Genomic DNA, 27,306 nt, shown 5'->3' with positions numbered 1-27,306 from the left:
TTTTCCAGCTCAAATATATAATCTGACCATTTAGGTTACGTTACCATTGTAACAAATCGAACAAGAGTGTCCCCCTTTTTGTCACCATGTTGGAGATGCAGTGTGCAAATTCCATCAGAAATCAGCCAAATTCAACTTGTTAAACTTACTGCAGGACTTCAAAACTGAACATTGTTGTGGAACATTGACATATGCCATCTATATATGAAATACAGATTGTCTAGATTTTCTAAAAATTGAAATATTACTTATTGCTATTGATGTCAGATTTACCAAAAATTGTCTTGCATTTTGCTGCATTTGACTCTGGGAATGCAAAAGTCCCGATGATTAATAAAAAGAAACAGAATACCCTCTTTTTATTGTTGCCATTGAACATACCATAGGTTACTTTTCTAAAAGTATGCAATCATCAATCACTTCGATATGATATAGTATTACAAGTCGGTAGCCAAGTATAAACTAATTCACAAGTTTTTACGTTTTATTTTAAATATCTGACAATAAACAAACATTGAAAAACTTCTTTTATACATATAAACACACTTTAAAAGTTAACAGACAAGTCATTGTTCAATATACATTATTTAATATATAAACTAATGTACTGAATTTTTGTTCTCATTGTGGTTTGATACAACAGCATGCATTATAAATGAAGTTTTGTGTCTTTAACACTAAAAACCCTATAAACTTATTCCTGGTTATTCAAATTTCAAACATTTTAGTCTTAAAAATGTTGGAAAAAAATCAGTTACAGTCTTACCATAAAAACATGCAAAACATAACTTTGATCAACTTGCTTGCTTTTTTTGTTTGCGAACATTAGGTAGGCGGAGTTTCAGTCTGTTTACTATATACTGGAATTTGATTGGACAATAAAAATTAACATACAATGTGGAACAATGAAGTTAATGTTTATTGCCCAATCAAATTCCACTATATAGTAAACAGCCTACCTGTTGTTTGCAAACACCCAAACAAACATAGCAAGCAGGTTGATCAACGGTTTACTTTGCATGCTTTTATAGAAAAGCTGTAGTTTGAACTAGATCTTGGGCAAATTCTTTACAACCTTTGATGAATTTAACATAGCAATTTTACCAGTATTGTTATAGTTACATCATCACATGTGCCATTTTACAGTTTATGGGGTAGAATGTATATGTTATATAGGTGTAGATAACTTTAAACCTCAATAGTTACTCAGATAAAACTTAAAACCTCAATAGTAACTCAGATTAAAAAAAAATATCAGGGTGCACAACTTACAACCTATAGACAAATCTGTGCTAGTGCCATAGAACTTTATCAGGTCTTTTGGTTTTTAAATGGTTGTGATTTAACAAATTGATATAAGAAGTCAAATTTTGGTATTGAAAGCCCCTAAACCACTTAGATGTTATCAAGGAGTTATATAAATACAAAGTGTGATGTAAGGCTAAGCCTCCATATCTATATGCTGTCAGGTAGTAAATGTTGAGAGGATTAACCATGTAACCTAATAGTTGTTGGAAAGGAGGTGAAAATTATGCTAAAGTATATTTCCTCACTTTTATTATTTGTAATTAATATGTTTGTTTTCCTGCTTTCAGTTCAAAATTTCATCTATAAGTCAGGTCAATTTATTTAGAAATTCTATTGTAAAAATGTTCATGTCTTATATTATAAAATTTAAGGTAAGATTCATCATAAAGGCTACAAAAGACATATTTTTACAGAAAAAGCACAAACTTATTGCTATTTGTTTAACTGATTTATCATTGAGTGATTATTTTACAGGATTGAAAAACATGATTCCTGATTTAATTTGACCAAATTCATGATTTTCATAAAAATAAAACAAGAGGGAATTTAACATTTTCTACCATGAATGCTGTTTGAATGATTTACCTCTAATAGAATTTTTAACATTTTGGTCAGTGATTTCTTTACCCAAGTAGAAAAATTACATGATTATAATTCTTTGTGAATTTGTCAATCTATATATGTTCTTCACTTTCATAATTACATCAACAAAGAAAAGAAATCAAGATGCCTGCTACAAAACCCTTAAGTTCACTTAACACCAAAAAATCTGCTAAAAAAAGAAGGTTGATTGATATTTCGGCAAACTTGACATTCTCTTTTATAAATACACCAACAAGGAAAAAAAATGGCAAAAATAAATCAGCTAGAAAGAAATTCTCTGAGAGAACAGCATGAAGATAAGTTGGTTTACGGTAAATTAAAGTTACTTCTGCCTACTTGGTAGCATGATATAATATGAAGGACCAATAAATTTTCAAATTATAATAACAACAATAAACTTATATAAATTAACAAAACATTTACAATAAATGTATAATTAAACAAAAAACTGTAACATAGATCTAAGACTGAGTATTATCGCCATTTTCCATTTCATGGTCCAGTTGGTCAGTTAAAACACTTTGTTCATTCAAATCCGCACTAATATTGTCTACATCTAGCCCCACCGCTCCAATCAAATCCCTTTTACTCTCTTTACTTTCATCTATATCTTGACTTGTTTCAGATACAATTTTTATCACCTCCCTTTTATCTTTTGGTTTGACAATAACAATATGATCAGGAATTTTATTCATGTGTTCAGAGTCCCATTCTGTTTGACTGGTACTAAGTGTAATGCATCCATTATGGGAACCAGAACTACTTTCTGTTTCCATTTCCAATTCCTGTCTACTAAATGTTTGTTTAGGTTGCCCTGTCACTATGTGAGTTGGTCTATCTAGATCAATGGTTAAGTTGTCTGCAATAGATGAAATAATAAAAACATAGCAAAATCCTAATAATCAAACCATAAACATCTGCATTAAGGAGGCTCGCAAGTATAAGATTTTCAGAAAAAAATTAAACATTTTTTTTTTCATTGCAAATTTTATTAATTACCTTTAGTAGTTTTTACTTTATTTTATGGTACATGTACAAAAATTATTCCAAAAAATTAAATCGTGTTGGCCCCAGGTGACTTTAAAATGTAGATATCATTGAAAAAGCTCCAATTATCTCCCTTTGGTGCAAAAATGCCATTTTTTGGCATTGAAATTGAAATATCTTTTTTAACTCATCGGTGGCCTATATTTTTTAATGCTGTTTTCAAATAAGCTGTACATAAACTAAATAATTATAAAATTTAAGCGATTTCTGTAATTAAGTTCTTTTTTTATTTCGATTATAACCGCTATTTCTCCTATTAGTTCAACAGAAAAAAAAGGACATTAACAAAAATGTATGCTTCGAGGCAGATTGTGAGCGTAAATGAGCGGTGACCCCATTTTTTTTATTTCATTTTTCTATTAAGTTTAAGATAAAGTTCATTTATAGAAAAATATAGGGAAATCCTATATTAAATAAAAAAAATGATTTAGACCCACAAGCCCCCTTAACAAAATGTAAATGATAATTTCTTGTCTGCCCTTTCATTAAATATCCAAAAGATATAACTGTTTAGTGTTTTTACCTGACAAGTAATTCAATAATCAAACAATCATTTTAAGTTCACAAAAGGGCCAAAAATTCATTAAACTAGAAGAAACATTTGTCTTTAAAATACATTTTTTGAGTACAGATTGTAAAGATACAATGTTGAGATAAATTTATCCCTTCAATGGCTTCCCTTATCATGATTGTAAAATTCTGAACTTATAAAAGGGAGGAGACCATTCAGACAAAAATAGAATTCTAAATTGCTACAGCCAGAAAATTTATAACAATTTTTTTTTCATACATAATAATTAATTATGCAGATATAATAGGTTAAGTATTTTCAATACCCTTCTCAGATGGATTTTGCTAGGTCTTTTTTTAGTCATATATAGTATTGCTCTTTCAACTTTTATACATCTTTGATTTTAAATGTTTGGGTTTGAGCATACCTCATGAAAGTAAATCAAAAAAAGCACTTTGGACGCAAAATTTCTAACATACTCTTTTTGTCTAACTCAGTATATTTCTGAATATGACTGATTCATGTCCAGAGCACCTTGTTTCAACCTCTTATGGGTAGGGTTGGTGCTACTCTATCTTACGGCACTATATCTTTTTGTGGATTGTCGTCTTTTCTTTGTTTTTCTATTGCAATGGATGTTGTCTGTTTTTCATTATCTTACGTTGTTTTTTTTATCCACCCTGATTATTCTATACTCTGTTATATTACCTGTTGCTGAGTCATCTCCACTGTTTGTTTTAGCTATCTCTAATGCCTTTAAAGCCTGAAAAAGTTAAACATAATAACTTGTGCATTTATAATAATAAGGATAGTGAACCAGAAGTATTTTTGACATTGGTTTAAAAATTCACATTCTGTAAAAACTAGTTACCTTGTATGGTTTTTTAATTTTAATTTTATTAATATTTTTTGGAGTTGAAGTATGATCTCCATTTTTACTGAAATAGTTCACATTTTTATTTCTGGGCCACTGAAGCCCGCCTCTGGGTGAGGGATTTTCGATCTGTGTTGAAGACCTATCGGTGGCCTTCAGCTGTTATTTGCTCTTTGGTAGGGTTGTTGTCTCTCTGACATATTCCCCATTTCAAGAATTTCCATTCTTGATTTTACATGTACATGTAGTTGTAAAACCATAAATTTTCAAAAGAAACCTCTTTTTAAGTCATTTTAAATCTGATTCTATACTGTGAAACATTACTATTTGCAGTTTCTACCGACATTTACAAATATATGTTATAAATTTCATCTAAGAAATTAAATCAAAATTTGTTTTATGCAATGTTCAAAATAACACCTTGTTCTAAATTGTAATGCAATATAATTTCAAAATGGAATGCAAAAATAATCAGTCTTTTTGGTAAATATGAAATACATTTTGTGATTTTCAATATCCAATTACCAGTATTTGTATAAGCATTATGAAAATATAGCATTTTGTGAACATGAACAAAATTTAAAAACTGCAATTTTGGTTATTGAAAATTTGATATTAATTGGATGAATGGATAAATAAATGTCAAATATTCAATGTCAAATATTATATGTATAACAAGATAGAAAAATCACAATGTAATATAAACATGAAACAAATTTATACTAGACCAACATGCTGAGACAGATTTTTAGTGTCCCTGTAATAGTAAATAAGTCCCCAAGAAGACATGTCAACCTATGTATACACATTATTCCTACTACAAGCTGACCAGCATATACTAGGTACATGTACATGTACCAGCTTTTAAGTTATTGGTTTCAACCTTGATGGGGATTGAATGCAAGCCCTCTTCATTTAATGGAGCAAGACAAGAAGACAGATGGATGGACACCCAAATCGTAGCTGCTTGAACAAATCAAACAATAGAGTACTTGTATAACAAGATCTTAGGGTACCATCTTAACTTGAAGAGGAGCCAAACACTTTATAAATACTACATAAAACACAATGCATAATTACATGTGACTGTATGGCAGCCTCTACTTGATTTCTAATAGCCTCTTCTAAACTATGTGTAGATACTGATGTTGGGCTGTTGCCATCTTGTACAACCTCTACCATCATTTCTTCCATTTGTTTCTCAGCAACCAGATTCTGTAATCTTGAGGTAACCTCCTCTACACTACCATTTGGATGGACAATCACAACTTTAGGGGCGGAGCCTAATTTACCATCTCTCATGTCATTGAGTAATGACCCTTGGATAAGATCCTCCGTTGACAAGGCAACATTTCCTCCATCTCCTAACTTCTTGTTCCAGTATTCTGGATCGTGGTTCTGCATGTGACGTAACAAATTACCTTTATTTGCAAAAGATTTATCACATAAATTACATTCATAAGTTTTCTCTTTGGGTTCTGGTCGGCTGTAGTCTGGTGTGTGGTACAAATTTTTGTGACGTTTAAGAAGCTGTTTTTGTCTAAATGTTTGTTCACACTCGTCACATTCAAAAGGTTTTTCTCCTGAAAAAGACAAGAACAGGGCATTCTTAAATTTTAATGAACTGATAAAATATTCTAATCTATTACTATTAATAAATGAAGTAATTATTTCTATAAAAGCAAAAATTTAAAATGTTTTTAATATATTGGATATAAGACTGTTATAAGAACATCTTTTTCTTCAACTTGGAAGATAAAAACTAATCCCCTTAGAAATCAATTTCAGAGCCAAAACAATTAAAATTTGACCACACACTTTTCTACAGTATACCATGTATATAAAATTCCTGAAAAAAATCAAATCCAAGTACAATGAGGAATACTTACAATGGACTTCAATAATTACCCCCTACTTTTGTTGTAATAAAGAAAATTAATAGTAAAATTTATCATACATTTAACATTATGTAACCATTACACTGTAGGTTAACATTTTGATAATGTGAAATAAAATTGAGAAAGGAAATGGTGAATATGTCAAAGCGACAACCACCCGACCATAGAGCAAACAACAGCCGAAGGCAACCAATGGGTCTTCAATGTAGCGAGAATTCCCGCACCCGTAGGTGTCCTTCAGCTGGCCCCTAAAATATGCATAATAGTACAGTGATAATGGACGTCATACTAAACTCCGAATTATACACAAGAAACTAAAATTTAAAATCATACAAGACTAACAAAGGCCAGAGGCTCCTGACTTGGGACAGGCGCAAAATTGCGGCGGGGTTAAACATGTTTATGAGATCTCAACCCTCCCCCTATACCTCTAGCCAATGTAGAAAAGTAAAAGAATAACAATACGCACATTAAAATTCAGTTCAAGAGAACTCCGAGTCTGATGTCAAAAGATGTAACAAAAGAAAATAAATAAAATGACAATAATACATAAATAACAACAGACTACTAGCAGTTAACTGACATGCCAGCTCCAGACCTCAATTAAACTGATTGAAAGATTATGTCTTCATCATATGAATATCAGGTACAATCCCTCCCGTTAGGGGTTTAGTATCATACTATCATAACATATATGAGAAGAACATAACCCGTGTCATGCCAACAACTGTTATTTTAGAAATAAATGTGTTTAGTTCCGATGCAAAGACCCTATCAGTGAATCAATGTTAAAGCCAAAATATGCAATCTTTAATGACCTGACAACAGTATCGTAACTATATCCCCTTTTGATAAGTCTATTTAAAGGTTTTGTTAGTTTCTGAGGAGAATACTGACATTTTTGTGCTTTATAAAGAATATTTCCATAAAATTTTGGATGTGAAATACCTGAACGTATAAGATGTCTGCATGTTGAGTTATATTTACGAATTATTTCCTTATACCGGTGATAAAATTTAGTAAATGTTTTGACCAGTTTGTGATATCGAAAACCCTGGTGTAATAATTTTTCAGTAATACATAAATTTCTCTCGCTAAAATCTGATACATTGTTACATACACGAGCGAATCGTACAAGTTGAGATATATAAACACCATTATAACATATTTGAAAATAAAATACAAATATAAACACAAATATATAACATTTAAAATCAAAAACAAGCTTCACAGTTCATATTGTTACTGGAACATGGTATTTTTTATACTTTTATAAATTAATAAAAATATATTTAAAAAAAATTCAAATACAAATATAATTAAAACTAACAATACATTATTAACGTTTTATGCCATGTTGTTGAAATATTTTCCTTTTTTAATTTTAGTGGAAAGAATGTTAGCCAGATTTTTGGCCATCAAACTATGAAACTTGCATTAAATAAAACCAGATGCTCTGCAGGGCGTAGCTTTATACAACCGCAGAGGTTGAACCCTGAACGGTTGGGGCAAGTATGGACACAACATTCAAGCTGGATTCAGCTCTAAATTTGGATTGTGATTAAATAGTTGACACAGCATAGATTTCTGACACAGAATGAATGTGTTCTAATGAACTTAAAATTTTTGTTTTCTCTTAGAGCAATTCACTATGCTGTTGAATATTAATCCTCTCAAAAAAATGTTTGAAGAAATTTTCTTTTTTATTTATGAAATTTTAAATGAGAAAAATTGAACCCAATTTTTTTAATCACATCCCCCTTTCCCTTATTCCAAAACTAATCTCAATTAAAATTTCTAATGGAGTTTGCAACAATAACTACTCATTTAAATACATCATAAAATATTAAGATGTAAAAAAACTGCTTGTTATCACTGAATGGTAAAGATTATTTTAATTTATCAGTTGGTAGTAAAAAGTGAATATACATTGTATATTGTATATAACAAAGATTTAAGTTGATTCTGGACAAAGAAAGATAACTCCAATTAAAAAAAAATCTTGCTATTGCACAATATTTTGCAATTAGATATTTCTTGCTTACTATTCTGGACAAAGAAAGATAACTCTAATTCAAAAAAAATTTGCTATTTCACAATATTGTGCAATTAGATATTTCTTGCCATTGCGCAATACTGTGCAATTGAAAAGACTTGCTATTGCACAATACTTAATATAATAATTTTAGATCCTGATTTGGACCAACTTGAAAACTGGACCCATAATAAAAAATCTAAGTACATTTTTGGATTCAGCATATCAAAGAACCCCAAGATTTCAATTTTTGTTAAAATCAGACTAAGTTTAATTTTGGACCCTTTGGACTTTAGTGTAGACCAATTTGAAAACAGGACCAAAAATGAAGAATCTACATACACAGTTAGATTTGGTATATCAAAGAACCCCATTTATTCAATTTTTGATGAAATCAAACAAAGTTTAATTTTGGACCCCGATTTGGACCAACTTGAAAACTGGGCCAATAATCAAGAATCTAAGTACATTTTTAGATTGAGCATATCAAAGAACCTAACTGATTCATTTTTTGTCAAAATCAAACTAAGTTTAATTTTGGACCCTTTGGACCTTAATGTAGACAAATTTGAAAACGGGACCAAAAGTTAAGAATCTACATACACAGTCATGACAGTTAGATTCGGCATATCGAAGAACCCCAATTATTCAATTTGGATGAAATCAAACAAAGTTTAATTTTGGACCCTTTGGGCCCCTTATTCTGTTGGGACCAAAACTCCCAAAATCAATACCAACCTTCCTTTTATGGTCATAAACCTTGTGTTAAAATTTCATAGATTTCTATTTACTTATACTAACGTTATGGTGCGAAAACCAAGAAAAATGCTTATTTGGGTCCCTTTTTGGCCCCTAATTCCTAAACTTTTGGGACCTAAACTCCCAAAATCAATACCAACCTTCCTTTTGTAGTCATTAACATTGTGATTAAATTTCATTGATTTCTATTTACTTAAACTAAAGTTATTGTGCGAAAACCAAGAATAATGCTTATTTGGGCCCTTTTTTGGCCCCTAATTCCTAAACTGTTAAAACCAAAACTCCCAAAATCAATCCCAACCGTTCTTTTGTGGTCATAAACTTTGTGTCAAAATTTCATAGATTTCTATTGACTTAAACTAAAGTTATAGTGCGAAAACCAAGAAAATGCTTATTTGGGCCCTTTTTGGCCCCTAATTCCTAAAATGTTGGGACCAAAACTCCCAAAATCAATACCAACCTTCCTTTTGTGGTCATAAACCTTGTGTTAAAATTTCATAGATTTCCATTCACTTTTACTAAAGTTAGAGTGCGAAAACTAAAAGTATTCGGATGCAGGACGACGACGACGACGCAGACGCCAACGTGATAGCAATATACGACGAAAAAATTTTCAAATTTTGCGGTCGTATAAAAAAATAAACATGAAAATAACAAACTAATTCAATTATATATCATGTACATTACCAAACACATAAAAACCTAGGTTAATAGAAATGGACCTTTATTAAATTATACATGTAAATGTAGGTTGAAATTTTTTTTTTAAACATGAATATTAATACTGTCATGACAGGTTTCATTAAAATCAAAAAATATGTATGCTCTATACATGTACATGTATATATATATAGCAATAAAACAAAAGAATATGTGAAAAGATTGCCAAGAGACAAATCTACAGCAGAAAACAAATGACTTAGATGTGAACCACTTTTTTCAATAGAATTTGTTCAGATATGCCTACCTTCATTACCTTAAAGCAAGTATTTTAAAGAGAAATGCCACTACATTCATTTGTAGGTAAACACAAATTGTAATAATGGTTGGTTTAATTGGGGGAAAAAAATGAAAATATTACACTTTTCTGAAAGCATCCTTTTTTCAAACAGTAATTTTATATGTGCTGGTACTACTTCAGCACTAAAAATGTCTTGTCTGCTAAAAGCATTGTGTAAATGCCCTTTATGTTTTTGACTTTTGGTGTTTCTGAAAAATTCATTTAAAGTAGCTATTTGATACAGATGCATTTTGATATTCTGCTTGAAAAAAATTGAAAAAAGTTTATTAATATGGATGGTTTTCTAGAAAGAATTATCTCCCCTTACCTGTATGTGTTAACAAATGACTTTCTAAATGACGTTGTGATAAAGCAGCATATTCACACTGATCACACTTGAAACATTTCTCTCCGTCGTGAGTTTTCAAATGTAATTTAAAGCTATAACGATCTTGAAACACCATGCCACATTTCTTACAGTCTACAGGTTTGTCATTGCTGTGTAATTTCATCATGTGTATTTTTAGATCAGTTTTTCTACCACATGTTGTTGGACAAAGTTCACACTGGAAAACAGGTTTTAGACCAGAGTGTATAAGTTTGTGTGCCTTCAGACTGTTACTCTGTGTGAAACGTGCATGACACACATCACATTCATAGGGTTTCTCCCCTGTATGAATTCTTAGATGGCGCTTTAGTTTGTACGTGTCAGGGCTCGCATAAGGGCAGTGTGGGCATTGATAAGGTCTCTCTCCAGTGTGTGATCTCATGTGCCGTTTAAGTTTACTTAGTTCCACACTAGCATAATCACATTCTGTACATTTGTGTGGTTTCTCAAATGTGTGTTTGTATCGAATATGTCTGACGAGTTCTCCAGAGGTAGTGAATGCCATTTCACAGTCCTTACATTTGTGTGGCCTAACGCCAGTATGTGTATTCACATGGTTTTGAAGAGATGCATGTGTTTTAAAACTCTTCTCACAAAGATTACATTGATAAGGTCTGTCTTCAGAGTGTGTTTTCATGTGACGCATCATTAAGTAACGTTTTGGTGCAGTATAACTACAATAATGACATTGCAGCTGTGCAGCAGGGGATGGAACCATTTCAAACTTTTTAGGATTCACCGAATTCACCCGTATTATTTTCCTAGTGGTTCCGTCATCATCAACAACTTCTTCAACCATATTTTGTCCATCTTTAAAATCAAAGACTGGTTGAAACATTCCCATATCCAAGGCAAATTGTTTGGGAGAGCCGCCTTCTTTTTCGCCATCTGGTTGTGAAACAATCAAAACATAATTCATTTCTCCGCCCTGATCCACTGATGTAGGAACAATTGAAACAGTTTGGAAGTTAGCATTTGATCCTGTCTCTGCATCACTAGTTCCCATCAATTGGATCTCCTGTGAATTATTTACTGTCACTAATTGTGGATTGGCATTTTCTGCATTCTGTAAGGCTATCAACTGAGCATTGGTTATATCTGCCTGTCCTATCTATATGATTAAAATCAAAGAAAATAATGGTTTGTACATGTTTTTGTTCATACTAAATGAGTATTATATTAGTAATATATATACATTATCTTGTTTTCATTAAATTTTTAAGCATAAAAATGGTGCAGGTGTATGATTTCATATTTATTTGTCATGTCTGTCAGGTTAATCATATGTTGTTCATCAGTTGTTTTGTCTTTGTGTGTACATCTACGTTATCAGGTCTGGTTTTATTAGACACAATGAACAACAAAACTTAGTGTGGTCTATTGTACTGTCCACTCTTTCCGGTCATTTCTGTTATCCTTTTTATGATTTATTAGGGAAATAGACTTCATTTAAACTATGGTGGATAATTGTCTCATTGCAATTAAACTACTTCTCCTTATTGTTGTATAGGTAATATCAATATGCAGACTAGATCATTATTTTAGTTTTCATCAAGAGTACCTGAATTCCTTGAAGTGATCCCATTCCAGCTGAATTTGAAGCTACTGTGGTAATCACATCAGTTTTCATAGCCTCTATCTGAAAGATAAAATCAACAGTTTTCATTTTTTTCCCAGACCAGGCCTATCATATAAATGACAATAACATAGGGGTAAATTTTTCAATTTTCTGAAGTGAAATGTTGTAGTTTTAAGGTATATTATATTCATTTTTGCAATTAAAACATGAATGTACATCAAAATTTAAATTCTTTTAAAACTTTTGATCAGCACTGATGAGACAGACACATTCTTAAATCAGTGCTTTAAGAATGTGTCTGCAACATGGCTGATATAAATATGATATAAGTTTCATAAAAATCTGCCAAAAATTGTATTTATGAGAGCACCCACAATTCAATTTTCCATATAATAAATATTTCTAATGGAAATGACGCTTTTAAAAATTATCTAACTTGGCTGAAACACTCACGGGGGGTCTCTTCCTATATAAAGGTATATACATATGTGCCGCTGGAATGGGTCCCTTTTTTGATCCGTCAAATATATCAATGGGGTGCAATTTTACAGAGGAAATATATCAATAGGTAGTAATTGGAAAGTGTTTTTGATGTATAATAAGATTGTATATGCATATAGGTACTATTTGAGCTGATATATATGAATGGGGGTGTTTTTAAAATCCCAGCTGCACACCTGTACCCAAAATCCCATGTTGAGACCCCCCCGTGGAAACACTGCTAAAATAAACGTATGTTATAAGCTTTATAGAATTCTGGCAAGAATTGTTCATGTTAGAGCCCAAGCTCTCACCTTTTCAACTTTAATTTATATATAGTGAACCAACACCCAAAGTAGTAATGATGCGGTTTTGTAATTGTACAAAAGAAACATAAAACAAAATTTAGATCCGACAGTAATTTTCATTTTAAAGTAAATGAGTATGAAAAGGGTTTCTAGACTCTCAGCCTGCAACTTATACTTTTTTATAAAAGCAAAAATTTCCATTTCCTACCCCTGGTTGTAATATTTCTGATGGCTGAGATACATGAATTATCTGGGGAATAACCGTTGTCATGGAATCCATAGACACTTGCATCTGTTGCATCTGTTCTTTGCCCTCAAGGGAGACAACTGGTAAAACTTTCTTCCCAGGGACATTTACCTTAAATTATAATTAAAAGTAAATACACATTATGATCAGTTATAATAGGTCAGAGAATTAAATAATTTAAGAATGATGGCATAACACATCATAAATCTTTATTCAAACAATTTAATTTGTAAGAGTCTAATACTACTGTATATCAAAATATATATGTAGAAATGATACTACATGTGCACATGTGTGTCTTTCATAAAAATAAACTTTTCATGGATTTCACTAGTCAATATATACTTTAAAGAAGTCCAACTTTCAAACAAAATATGAATATTATTGTATAAATTTGGGGTATATCGTGAACATTCATTTATTCTAATACAAATGTATGATGACCTACTATATTATCGTCAACCAGTATAATCACAGTTTCTCTAATTTTTGTGCTATTTTCACATTTTCTGACCGGTGTGAGAAAAATATTTCTCCTCACTAGTGAAAAATCTGTTCTCGGCAAATGATTGGTTGAAATTTAATTGTGACTTTGAATTTTCTTGTTTTCTTCTGAATTTTCTTATTGTGACGTCATGAAAAAAGGCGACCATGCCTGATGACATCACATCAAAAGGACACAACTTTCCTCAAATCTTTGAAAAGGAAGGATAAAAATCATTAGAGAAACAGATTCCACCACTGTAACTCGTGAATAACGATATTTTTCCACTCTCAACAGTGAAAATTTTAATTATCTAAAAAGCTTGGCAAGCCTCGCGCTTTAAATATTAAAATTTAACTGTCTCAAGTGGAGAAATATTGTAATACACTTGTTGCAGTTGTGGAATCTATATATATCTACTTTAAGCGCAAGCGCACAAATGCACATAACTGGTTGTTCCGCCTTGTACCCAACTTAATTATACTACCAGGTATTCTCAATATATCTGACATCAAAACCCACAGTTTACATAGGCCAAGATTCAGATACAATATATACATTAGTTATCTCTATTCAAAAGCAAAATAAACAAATCAGTCCATTTCAATTAATTTTTCTTGGTAAAATTTCATAAAAAGAAAAATTCCACAAAATGATGGTATCTTCTTTGCATGGCAATGAAACAAAGTGACGTCATACATGTATGTATGTTTCTGTATTTAAAAAAATCAAATGTAAACACCGGGCATTTTAAAGCTTGTTGTACCCCTTTGTCCTCAAAATGCAAAATTACATTATACATGTTAAAGGTGAATTATTATTATTATTGAATAAATAATATTACTTATATGTGACCAGCCACGACATATCCAGGCTTATGGAGGTAGAACGTCATTCTGAGAAAATCGCCGTTAACTATATGTGACTAGCCATTTCCAGGCTTAGGAGGGTACATTGTCTAAATTAGATTTTTGTATATTTATCTAGAATATTCCGAAACAAAACTCTCTGTCATGTTATTATGACATATTTGTTGTAATAGCAATGAAACGAGTCATTTCGAATACCGGTATGAAAATGAGACTGTTCTATGACGACTTTTATTTATTGAAGCCACTAATTTATAAAAGACAAAATTATTGTATTTATCGGCTTAAAGTGATATTCAATAGCGTATTTGAATAAAATTTCCAAAGACTTAAATTTACTACAATGCAAACAATTCTTAGCTCTATTTTAGAACATGTAATTTAAACTTGTTGAAATGAAGTTAGTTTGAAATTTGTCAAAGTACATGTAAGCTTTAAGAATTCCTTTTTTTAATTTAGATTTATTATGCACGTCTCTAAACATAGTATGCGACGCGTAACAGTTTACAAGTAGGTGTTCTCATATTTTAATTTGATACGGTGCATTTATTATGGATATATTTCAAACTTCATTTATGAAAGAAAAACTTTAGAGCTGAGCATTATTTGTTTGTTTGTAGCTCTATTTTTGAACATTTAATTTAAACTTGTCGAAATGAAGTTAGTTTAAAATTTATCAAAGTAAGCTTTAAAAATTCCTTTTTTTAATTTAGATTTATTATGCATGTCTCTATACATAGTAAGCGACGCGTAACAGTTTATAAGTAGGTGTTCTCTTGTATGCATTTGATACGGTGCATTTATTATGGATATATTTCAGACTTCATTTATGAAAGGAAATCTATAAAGCAGAAATTTGATTTTTTTTTTGTATCAATTTAAAATGTAGATTCAAATATTTTACACTTCAAACGATAAAGTAAAACTTCTTCAAAACTTATATATGATGTATAGTTCGGCGTCCGCAAAAAGGAAGCCAACTAAAGTGTTTATCTCTTCTTCACAAATACGTATTTCATTGAATCTCGATATTTATCATGTTTGTAATTTTTATAACAATGACGTTCTACCTCCATAAGCCTGCAAACGTCATGGCGGGTCACATATTAGCATATCAGGGTTCTCTCTTCGGCGAGTCCATGAGTCCTGCACTCATGAAAATCTGTCTGGACTCACCATTTTCAAAACTGGTGAATCCAAAGATGCATCAAGTTAAAATTTATTTGTATAAACTAAACACATATCACACCATTTTATAGGAAAAGTTTAAAAGTAATCTGAATTTAATGTCATTTCATTGCTCTTTTGGGTCATTTGGACTAAAATAATAAATCATATTGCAATACAATATCTGCTTCTTACTGGTGGACTCACAGAGGCCAAAAATGACAAGTCCCTGGACTTGCCCATGAAAACAGTATCCTGCGTATAGGGCTTTCAGGGTTAACAAAATTACAGAATTTGTCCCATTAGAAATTCAGTCTGCACCAAAAACTTTTTCAACTACTAGTCCTAAGACCAATATTCTGACATTTTTCTTATTGGTCCAAACTAAGTTTTTCAAAAACTTACTAGTCCGAATGAAATTTTACTAGTCTGGGGCATCGGACTAGTAGCTAACCGTGCAGACTATTAGAATTGAAATAATTCATGGCAGCGGTAGATTTGTTTTCATTTAAACATCAGGTTAAATAATCAAATATAAATGCCCAACCCAGGGTTAGATGAAAACAAATCTTTGGCTGTCATGGATTATTTCTTAATTTATGCATATATTATCTATTACTGTCTTAACATTATCAAAATATACCAATATTCAATTGTGTTACATAACATATTAAAATGATAATAAGGAGCACCCCTTTATCTCACCTGTACCAAAGTTCCTGGGGCCCCTGGTAATCCTTGTAAAACAACAGTTCTCTGCTGCTGATCTGGTGAATGTGACAAGGGAGATAACACACTTTGACTGATAACACTGTCAGTTTGATGTAGAAGTGCACCACTGTTAGACAGAGCCTCTGCTAACTTTAAGGTCTGACTCTGAGGGTCAAGGTTATCTGTTGTCATGGAAATTTCTACTTTACTATCATCACTTAAACTTGACAGTCCTGAAATAAAATAAAGCCAAATACATGATGTAGCTGATATAAAAACTACATATTGGTGATACAATGTGTAAATGTTTTTTTTCTTTCAAGTTCAGACAAAATAACAACAAGGTACAAAATGATATTGAGATTGTCAAAGTATCATTAGATAATTAATGAAAATGGTAAAAAAATTATTGATGCTCACTTGAAAAATTCAAGAAATTAAAAACATAACATTTTATGTCTTGGTTCATTTTTTCTTCTCTAATACAATACATGTATGTGGTGTGTTTCTTAGTTGCAGTTTCAATTGGATGCTCCTTTCATTGTGAACAAATTAAATCATTTCAAGTTCAACAGCAAATATAAAACTCCATTACAAATTAAATTAAAATGCTGTACAATGTATTATTGATGCCAGTGACATCAAACTATAAAGAGTATTGTTATTCATTGTTCAGCAAGAACGAAGCTTTTTTTTATTGATAACGCTTCTTTTTATCTGTTTGCTAAATTTAATTTATGAACATGTACTGTTCAACTAATGAGAATCATGGTACCTTGGCTAGGATGTAGACTTGTAGAAACATTTATTATCTGACCATCACTAAATAAAACAGGTCTTGCTGAATTTTGTAAATTATTAGAATCTACTTGTATTTCCCCTATGCTGTAACCTGTTGGCTGTCCTCCATGTCCTATTTCCTTGTTAAAGGTCACAAGGTAACTCTGAAGGTCACTAAGTTGGTCAGGACTAGTTTGGATAGAAGTAGGTACAGTAGGACCGTGATTTTGAAGCTGAACTATAGTTTCATCTCTTATTATTACAGGACTTTCTCTGTCGTCAACCAGGTGTTTCAAGTCCGAGTCATCGTCATGACTTTGTGAATCAGCCACTAGATTGGAATTATTTGCTAGTTTGCTGCATCCATCTCCACTTGTGAATTCAGTATCTTGTTCATTGAGATCTTGTTTTATAGTATTCACCTCTAAGGAATCCATATCCTATTCTTCAAAACAATCATTCTGAAATCAATTTAATAGATCAATGAAAATGCTATTTTTTTTATAATAAGACAACATTGAAGTACAAAAAAAAATGTACACATGTTTAGACATGTTAGATGTGTGTAGAGATTAAAGACTATTTATGAGTTGCAACATGATGTGGCACTCTTATATATATTGAGTGTTGAAGAGAAAATACATGATGCAACCCACAAAAATGTTTGTTAATCTAAAATTGATAACCGTATTTCATGCATAGGACTATCTTTTCATATATTAAAAAATTGCTTTAATAAAATTGAGAATGGGGGTTGTGTCAAAAAGACAACAACCAGACCAAAGATGTAACCTAGATTATAGACAATTATATAATTAGCATTAGAAATAAATAATTATATTTGTGTTACTTGTTTTTGCTACTATCAATAGTTATAAGATCAAGGGAGAGTGTAATAAAATGGTACACAGAATGAATGTAGGCTTACATCATACAAAAACATCTACAGTATGTCATGTACAAAAATGTACAACTCTAAATCATACAATCTTAAAAAGTAATAATTTAATATTCAACAGACACTATTAAACATGTAACTTTAATCAACACGGTGACACCAAATTCTCTAAATAAAAAAAACAACAACATTAAGACTTGCTTGGCAAGACACAAAACACTGACAAAATTCCTGACTTGGGACAGGCACATGAATTAATATATGGCTGGGTTAAACAAGTTTTTTTAGATCTCATACCTGCCTCTTATCATTTAAACATTTTGGCTGAGTCATATAAAGGGACTATATTCTAGAATTATGTTCTGACAGATGAAAAAAAAATATACAAAAAGTACCATACATGTACATCATGTACATTTATCATACCATGGAGTAGTCCAAATAATTATGACGTCTTGAAAGGCTATGATAATTTTTTTCTTTGACGCCCTACTTTTCTTTTTTTTAATGGAGTGATCGAAGTGATCGTAATATAACAACTGGATTATTCGGGTTATACTTGAGACAAATTGAATTAGACAGTGTTCACTGACTGTTCAAATGTCGTGAAATGAAGCAAGGTTTGGCCTTAAATTACATTATTGGACTGTGTCCACATATGGATATACTAGGTTAGGATATACATGTAGACCTTTAAAACTAACCATTATTTATACACTAAATTTTGAAGTCCCAGAAATTAATGAGATGAAGCTAACATATAGTAGTCCAAACTTTTTGAAAGTAATTTATTCTTACTTTAGGTTAATAGCGGACCAAACCATTCATTCCCTCTCTGCTAATCTAACACCAATTCTAAATTACAAAAAAGTATTTGAAAGCCAGAAAAATATGTTTTATTCAATTGTTTATCAATTTCGCTGCTGTCAAATATTTTCTTACACCCACGCCTGATAATTTTTTTTAAGATTAAATTAGATAATAGTGGGCTGCATTCAATCAACCCGTTGATATTCTGGATTGGAAAAAATATCATGATTAAATATTTTAAAAAGTAGTTGTAGTTAGGAAAATAAATATACTGGAGCCGAGAATTAAAAATAAATGAACTCAACTGTTTCAGTGTTTGACGTTTGGAGGGGGTCGGCAGCGATTGCTTCAATTCAGCAATATTTCAAGTATATTTTTGCATATGCAGTCATTTCGTTTAAAACATATGACATTTGTAGGATTAAGTGTTCCATAAAATATAACAATAATTTAGGGAAAAGAAGATAAAACGAAAGTAACTTGGGGGTCGCTGCAATAGCTTCGATACAGCGCCACCCTGATGGTCAGCGCCACCTTCATAGTGTTTTGTGTCACCGATAGGTGTCGAGTGATCGTTGATAACCAGCAGCTGCTCGAAACACTCACAAAAGAGCACTCAAAGTGCAGAAAGCAATGAATATGTTTCAGTTTTCTTTTTGTTACCGTGGAAGTTCTTGTTGTTCCTTGTTTTGACTCAATATGGCGACGAAATTCGTGGGATTGATGTAAATCGGTCGTGGAATCATAAATAAATTTAAGAAAATATGTCTTAAAGGACATAAGTTTTCATCTCAAAGAACTTTTAGTGTCTTATTATTGTATAGATAAGTTTTTCTTTGCTCTTACATATACATGTAGGGTCAATATTAAAGAAAAAAAGTCCACTTGCCCATGAATATACTACAAAAACAAAGCATGCGCATATATTTCAGCGGGAATTACAAAAATGAGGGAAGGTCTAAAACGCAGAAGTGAAAAATTGGTGTACATTACTAATATCTCTGGAACTGCTTAAGATAAATTGATAAATAAAACGGAATTTGAAAGCTTATATAATAGTCTATAAAATAAAGTTAAAAAAATATATATTTGAATATGTGTTTTTACCGAAAAATTGACCGGAAGTCTTACATAGCGTGACGGCTGGCACTCGACTAGCAATACAATTTTGATAGATGAAACACGAAAAAGCATTTAACCCAGTCAAAATCTGTAAAATGATTCTTCAAGACAATTAAATGACAAATAATATGATATAAAGAAAAGTTTAAATACATTACGTAAAAAGGGTAAAAAATTGACCAGAAGTCCCCCTTGTATATGATAAATCACGGAAGAAGTCAAATTTTCAACTTTGAACTAAAATTCACAAAATTTATATAATTTAATTTTTACCATATTGTAGGAAAATGTAAGCAAGTTAATGCGCATTATAGACCTGACACTTTTTCTTCTAATTTTCCGGCGCTCAGTTTGTTATGGGGAAGTGGTTTTACTATGAGCCGGTCTCAATGTTCTGCATGGTAACTCAGTTTGCCAAGTACTTTTGGTCACGGTAAAATATTTGTTCAAATGAGAATCATTATTGAACGAAAAAGAATTTTTAAATGAGTCATTTCTTGTTTCTCATCAAGTTTTTTTTATTTCTACGTTTTTTATAAAGAAATATTTCTTCGTATTGTACGAGGTCAACAATAATCTTCAAATATTCTGCCGGTATCTTAGCCCATAACAGAAACAGAATACTGTTTACAACACAAAAATAAGGAGACAAAATATTTTCAGAAAGAATTATATATGATTTACCATCTTACTAGAAATCTAGAGACATTATGACAAGCTCTCCCCAGCTACACAAAAAAAAAGTTGTGTGAATAGTCTTTATATAACACTCATATAACCATGTATTGATAAACTCGAGAAAAAATATAGTTAAGAAGTTAAAAGAATTAAAGACACGAGAATCATCATAAAGTAACTCCGACACGTTTTTTTTTTAAACTTTAGTGTCTAAAAATGACTTATACAATATATGGCTAGAAAATCTACAACCAACATGTTCTTTTTTTTTTTCATTATGTAAAAGGAGAGATGTGAGATAATTACTCCAAAACAGGTTGACAGATTTTTTTTATAAGTTGTCATAATCCTAGAAAAAAACTTTGAATGATATATACCGTAAAAACGAAGTCGGTGACCCTATAATTATTATTTTTTTTATTTTTTTTTAACTTTATGGCGTGCCAACGACTGTCTAGATTTTATGTGATTTCACATTAAACTGTAAGTATCGGAGTAGATCTTTAATCGTATAAACCTTGCACCTTTCGTAAATTGAATATGGGATTCTATCAATAATTAAAAATAAAACACTGCAGGTATGACGCGATGTTTGTCCGTTTTATGGGATTCCATCAATAACTAAAAATAAAACGCTGCAGGTATGACGCGATGTTTGCCCGTTTTATGGGATTCCATCAATAATTAAAAATAGAACGCTGCAGGTATGACGCGATGTTTGCCCGTTTTGAAGATAAACTCTGTTGAATGACTATCTTTTAGTTACTTTTGCAAAGCAAATAATAACACATAAAACAACACAATCCGCACATGAGGGTATATATATTACATACGACAGTTCAAGTGAGTCTTCTGTCAATTAAGGTTTTTGAAATATTAAAAATACCACCAAAAATAAATGTTCGCTATAAATGTGCATATATATGTATATTCCACCTAATGGTAGAGCCAAATGAATCAATATTCATCAAAGTTACCAGGCTTGATAATATTTAATATGATTCTTTTTATAAATGAGTGTTTCAATACACAGTTAAGAAGGAGGTAGAAACCATAAATTTTGCTTTTTGAATTCCTCTGACAATTTGTTTTAAATATCGGTAAAATAAATTATCAACAGAGGCTCTATCATTCAAAAGTATTGATCGTTTGCAATTAAAAGTTTAAGTATTTCTCTAAGCTTCAACGGGAACATATTTATTCTAATAACAGGGGAAGTAACTCATTTGTAAAGAGGTTTTTGCACTATATATGAACAATAAATCCTTAAATTTACTAATAATAAAGCTGTGTTTTGCTTGTTTAGCAATCTTTTATACTTCGGGTGTGGAAACGTAGTCATATGGGTTTTTTGATGTTTTCAGTTTTAAATGTAAGAATAAGATAAAAGTGGTAGTATTGTATGCTATAGTCATTAAACAGTTACGCTTTATATTCATATCATAAACATAGTGACAAACTCGATCAGTATTTGTTGTTTAAAAAAAAAACACTTTACAGTCTCAGGTTTAACCTAATTGATAAAATAAGAAAAAATAACAAGAGAGCTAAAAGACATAGCGGGGGGGGGGGGGGGGGGGGGGGGGGTTATTATATTATATAAGAAAAAACATTGAAAAGGGAACAACATATAGAGAAAAGGGCACTACTTCCCAAAACAGACTCTGGCTAAAATTAGATAAGACCTTCCGTTTGGATTTGATTTTGACTTATATTTTTGTGCATTATATATGCCACCAGAGGGGTCTACACAAACTGAAAATGATTTTCACAGACTAGAGAATGAAATTAGTACCTTTGTATCGAGAGGGAAAATCCTAATAATGGGAGACTTTAACGCAAGGACTGCTGAATTGGATGATTTTTATAAAACATGTTTCTAGTGATCTAAATAAATATATAGAGATACAAATGTCTAGACCGTATAACCAAGACCTTGCACGTAACACATACGGCAACAACTTAATTGATTTATGCATATCTTCTAGACTCCGAATTGTGAACGGTAGATATATCGGGGGACTCCCAAGGTTATTATCCATGTATTACCCCAAATGGTTATAGCAGTGTGGATTATGCTGTAACTAGTGTGGCTCTCTTGCCCTCAGTTCAATACTTTAAAACATGTCCATTCAATTATCTATCAGACCATGCTCAGATAGAAGTTGATTTAAAATGTAACATAAAATTGAAACAAACAACATATGTTATGATGGTATGATACTAAACCCCTAACGGGAAGGATTGTGCCTGATGTTCATATGATTAAATCATAATCTTTCAGTCAGTTTAATTGAAGTCTGGAGCTGGCATGTCAGTTAACTGCTAGTAGTCTGTTGTTATTTATGTATTATTGTCATTTTGTTTATTTTCTTTGGTTACATCTTCTGACATCAGACTCGGATTTCTCTTGAACTGAATTTTAATGTGCGTATTGTTATGCGTTTACTTTACTACATTGGTTAGAGGTATAGGGGGAGGGTTGAGATCTCACAAACATGTTTAACCCCGCCGCATTTTTGCGCCTGTCCCAAGTCAGGAGCCTCTGGCCTTTGTTAGTCTTGTATTATTTTAATTTTAGTTTCTTGTGTACAATTTGGAAATTAGTATGGCGTTCATTATCACTGGACTAGTATATATTTGTTTAGGGGCCAGCTGAAGGACGCTTCCGGGTGCGGGAATTTCTCGCTACATTGAAGACCTGTTGGTGACCCTCTGCTGTTGTTTTTTATTTGGTCGGGTTGTTGTCTCTTTGACACATTCCCCATTTCCATTCTCAATTTTAAATAATTTTGACTCCTGGAAAACAATTCGTATGGGGAAATAAGCATTCAAAACAAAAATTAATAGAAGTACTAGCTTCAAATGAAATAAAAGAAAATATCATAAATTTTGAACTTGAACATTTTTCAAAAAGTCTGTTTGGTATAAATGACTCTTAGCATCAGAAAAGCTGACTTCTATATTGGGTAAAATATCAGAAAAAGTATGTAAAGTAAAAGATAAAGTACTTAAAAGAAAGAATAGCAAAAAACATAAACAGCCATGGTCAGACCATACTATTTATTTACACAAAAGATAAACTTAAATAACATTGGAAACCTTCGGAAGAATCCAAGCGACAAAGTGAATAAAACTAAATATTATAACCTGAAGAAACAGTTGAAAACAATGGTCAATCAGAAAAAGCTATAACAAAACTTTTCAATTTAACACTTTCGTCTGAGTGCTACCCTACAACCTTTTGATACCGCCTCATAAATCAGGGGACAAATCAAACCCAAATAACTATAGGGGTATAGTGTTAACTAATTTCATAGCAAAACTATTTAGTGCCATTATAACTAACAGAATGACAAATTTTCTGGAAGATAAACTCAACAAATCCCAATTTGGATTTAGAGAAAAACATAGGACCACAGATAATATTTTTATATTAAATCTTTGATAAATAAATATATACACAAAAACACCAATTCCATATTCAAAGAGGGGTACCACAGGGGATTCACTAAGCCCATCCCTCTTTAATATATTTATAAATGATATTAGTGATCTCTTTAATAGCCAAGACTCAAACCCAGTCTCTCTTATTGAATCAAAAATAGGAAGCCTTCTATTTGCTGATGATCTGATCATTATCTCAGAAAATCAAGAGGGACTTCAAAACAGTTTAAATAAATTAAATAACTACTGTGAAAACTGGCAACTTACAGTGAATACTAGAAAAAGTGATCCAACTATGACAGTAGGGCAATCAAAATGCAAAAGAAAGACAACTTCTTTGACGATAAACGGAGAAACATTAGAGGATGTTTCTGAATATAAATTTTTAGGTAATATTATAAAATGTAATGGTTCATTTATACAAAGTACACTAGACTTATACCCTAGACTTGTCAAAAAAGCTAGAAAAGTACTATTTTCTTTAAAGTCCTTTACATCCTCTCTTGGAGAGCTGCCTATAAATGTTGCATGTAATCTATTTGAAACAATGTCAAAACCAGTATTAAAATTCAACTCTGAAGTATGTTATATGGACACATATATATCCTATTATCTATAATACTAAAATTACGAGGTCCAATTTGTCAGCCGTCATCACGTAAAAACGACGAATCAAAGAATTCAACTTTATATATAACTAATATAGTACAAAGGTGTAGATTAAAAATTACACCACTCCAGGCCCTTTTGTTTTCCACGTAATTAATATTGCCAATAATTAAGAAGTTCCGAGTCGAGTCCGATACCGATACCAATAGTATATTCACCTGCTACCTATTACCTTATCTGTACGTTCCGCATCTGACAGACGCACCAACAAACGATGTATTCAGGATTAATATGCTATATACACGGGTCATAATCACAGGGTTGACACTACTAAATTGTCAAATTGTTACCTATTGTAGTATTTTAATCAGTAAGACTTTCTAAGATAACAATACGAATACTAAAAATCTGGACTAAAAATAAGGCGTATAGGTACAGTTTTCAATTTGTAAGCGAGCATGACGTAAAACAGCGAATCAAAGAATTCAACTTTATTTATAACTAATATAGGACAATGCTGTTGATTAAAAAATATTCCATTTCAGGACCTTTTGTTTTCCAAATAATTAATATTACCAATAATTGATAAGTCCCAGTTCGACGGGATCAAACAGAAAGATTTGAAAGCAGAGAAAACTGTGTATCTTATAATCGGCATGACTTTATCAGATGACAATACTAATACTATGTTAAAATAAGGCTTGCGCATAGTTATATACTTTAATTCAGTCACGGACCCGCGATATCACGGTTGTGTTCTATTAGAGCTAAAGAGAGAGCAAAGAAAACTAATCAGACAGTTGATAAGTTATCTTTTATTGACAAAAGTCCCACTGAAAAAGTCCACCGTTTATTCTGTAAGCATATACTTGGGGTAAGAAAATTCTCATCAAATATAGCAACACGAACAGAGCTTGGTCGACTCCCTGTTGAAGAGTATAAACTCTCTCAAACATTGCTATACTTTTCCCGTCTCACTCTGGAAACCCAAAATGTAAACCCCTTATTAAAAGAGGCTTCTGAAATGTGTAAAAAATGCTCTCAGAAGGAATATATACATGGTATACTTACCTTGCTGATATTTTCACAGAATTAGATATTGATCCAGAAATAATAACAACTGTACAAAATGCAAAACATAAAAAAGCAAATTTAATCTTGTTGCAATGTCTTTTTCAATAATCTATAATTGGAAAAAAAGATAAAGGACTTAAATGAAAGTAATATAATTTTTCTATACAAAAATATTAAGATTAACTTGAAACAAGAATTTTACCTTAAACATAACCATTCTGACTCGAGAAAACTATTAACAAAATTCAGAATAAGCGAACACACTCTTTTAATAGAAAAAGGTAGACATCTTTAAAAGATCCCTAGAGATCAGAGATATTGCAAATTCTGTAATGAGATAGAGGACGAAAAACACTTCTTTCTCAAATGCCCTAAATATAACTTTTATAGAAACAAATATTTTGACTCCATGAAAATCAATTCGGAGTGGAAAGATACTGCTAAAGATGACATGCTTAAACTTAAAATAATACTAAACCCCACATCTCACAGTCAAATTAAAAATACAGTTTCCTTCATAAGACAGTCATTAGAAGTGAGGACGGGAGACCCAAAAACAATAATTTGAACTGATACATTTTGTGTTTTAATATTTTATTGTTTATTGTTTGTTTTTGTATATATGTTATGTTTGTCACATATCATGTTTTTGATTTATATGACAATAACATTATTTGATTTGATTGATTTGATTTAATGCCTCTAATTTGGTTTTCTAAATAATTAGTCTGATGTACATAATGACTACCAGAAACACATATTGAGCAGGTATCACACGTAAAATTTCAGAATCATTCTCACTTTATATCTGGTTTACTGGCGCGACAAGTTGGTGAACGATAGATGTCAATTTCCCTTGCAGAGTTATCGGTCCTTGCTCTCTCTCAAGATTTGCTAGATGTTGGAATTCTTTTTTTTTTAATAAAAAAATATCAAAAAAACTTATGTGACTACGTTTCCACACCCGGAGTCTAAAAGATTGCTTAACAAGCAAAACACAGCTATATTATAATTAGTAAATTTAATGATTTATTTTTCACATATAGTGCAAAAACCTCTTTACAAAAGAGTTACTTCCCCTGTTATTAGAATAAATATGTTCCCGTTGTAGCTTAGAGAAAAGAACTTAAACTTTTAATTGCAAACGATCAATACTTTTGAATGATAAAGCCTCTGTTGATAATTTGTTTTACTTATATTTAAAAACTAATAGTAAGAGGAATAAAAAAGCAAAATGTATGATGTGTTCCTCCTTCTTCATATAATTAAAGTATTGAAATTCTAATTTACAAAAAAACTGTAGTTGTCATTAACAATCCTGGTATCTTTGATAAGTATTTAATCATTTGGCTCTACCGTAAGGTGGAATAAATATATATGCATACTGTTGAAAATTTATTTTTAGAGGTGTTGGAGTTAAATTTTGAAATCTAATTTTGAAATCCTAAAAAAGTAGCAGTAGACTCACTTTTCGAATTGTTTTATCGATGAAATCGATGGACATTTATAACTGATATATCAACAATGTATGATTATTAACTTTTAAAATATAATTACATAATAATCAGGCGCACTTATAACGTTAAGATTTGTTTTCTCCTATTATGTATCGTAAAAACA

General features: G+C 31.3%; 1 protein-coding gene across 9 annotated transcripts; it reads right to left on the bottom strand.

The window, feature by feature from the left end:
* Positions 1 to 470: 470 nt before the first annotated feature.
* On the bottom strand, positions 471 to 19,532 carry LOC139523950 (uncharacterized). Of its 9 annotated transcripts, none has more exons than XM_071318390.1 (10): positions 19,420 to 19,532; positions 17,044 to 17,509; positions 16,263 to 16,501; positions 12,999 to 13,148; positions 11,985 to 12,062; positions 10,364 to 11,534; positions 9,723 to 9,737; positions 5,424 to 5,926; positions 4,178 to 4,232; positions 471 to 2,770 (listed from the first exon to the last, which is right to left on the bottom strand). In XM_071318390.1, exons 2-10 carry the CDS (start codon positions 17,483 to 17,485, stop codon positions 2,373 to 2,375), a joined length of 3,051 nt encoding a protein of 1,016 aa, XP_071174491.1. In that variant the 5' UTR covers positions 17,486 to 17,509; positions 19,420 to 19,532; the 3' UTR covers positions 471 to 2,372. The 9 variants fall into 9 exon arrangements, with proteins under 9 accessions (XP_071174491.1, XP_071174498.1, XP_071174492.1 ...); XM_071318397.1 differs by having other exon boundaries at positions 5,424 to 5,764; XM_071318391.1 differs by having other exon boundaries at positions 19,363 to 19,464.
* Positions 19,533 to 27,306: the final 7,774 nt, after the last annotated feature.

Source organism: Mytilus edulis, chromosome 5, assembly GCF_963676685.1.
Source record: "Mytilus edulis chromosome 5, xbMytEdul2.2, whole genome shotgun sequence".
In the NCBI taxonomy this organism is placed as follows: Eukaryota; Metazoa; Mollusca; class Bivalvia; order Mytilida; family Mytilidae; genus Mytilus; species Mytilus edulis.
This window is presented reverse-complemented; position numbering and strand designations above follow the sequence as displayed.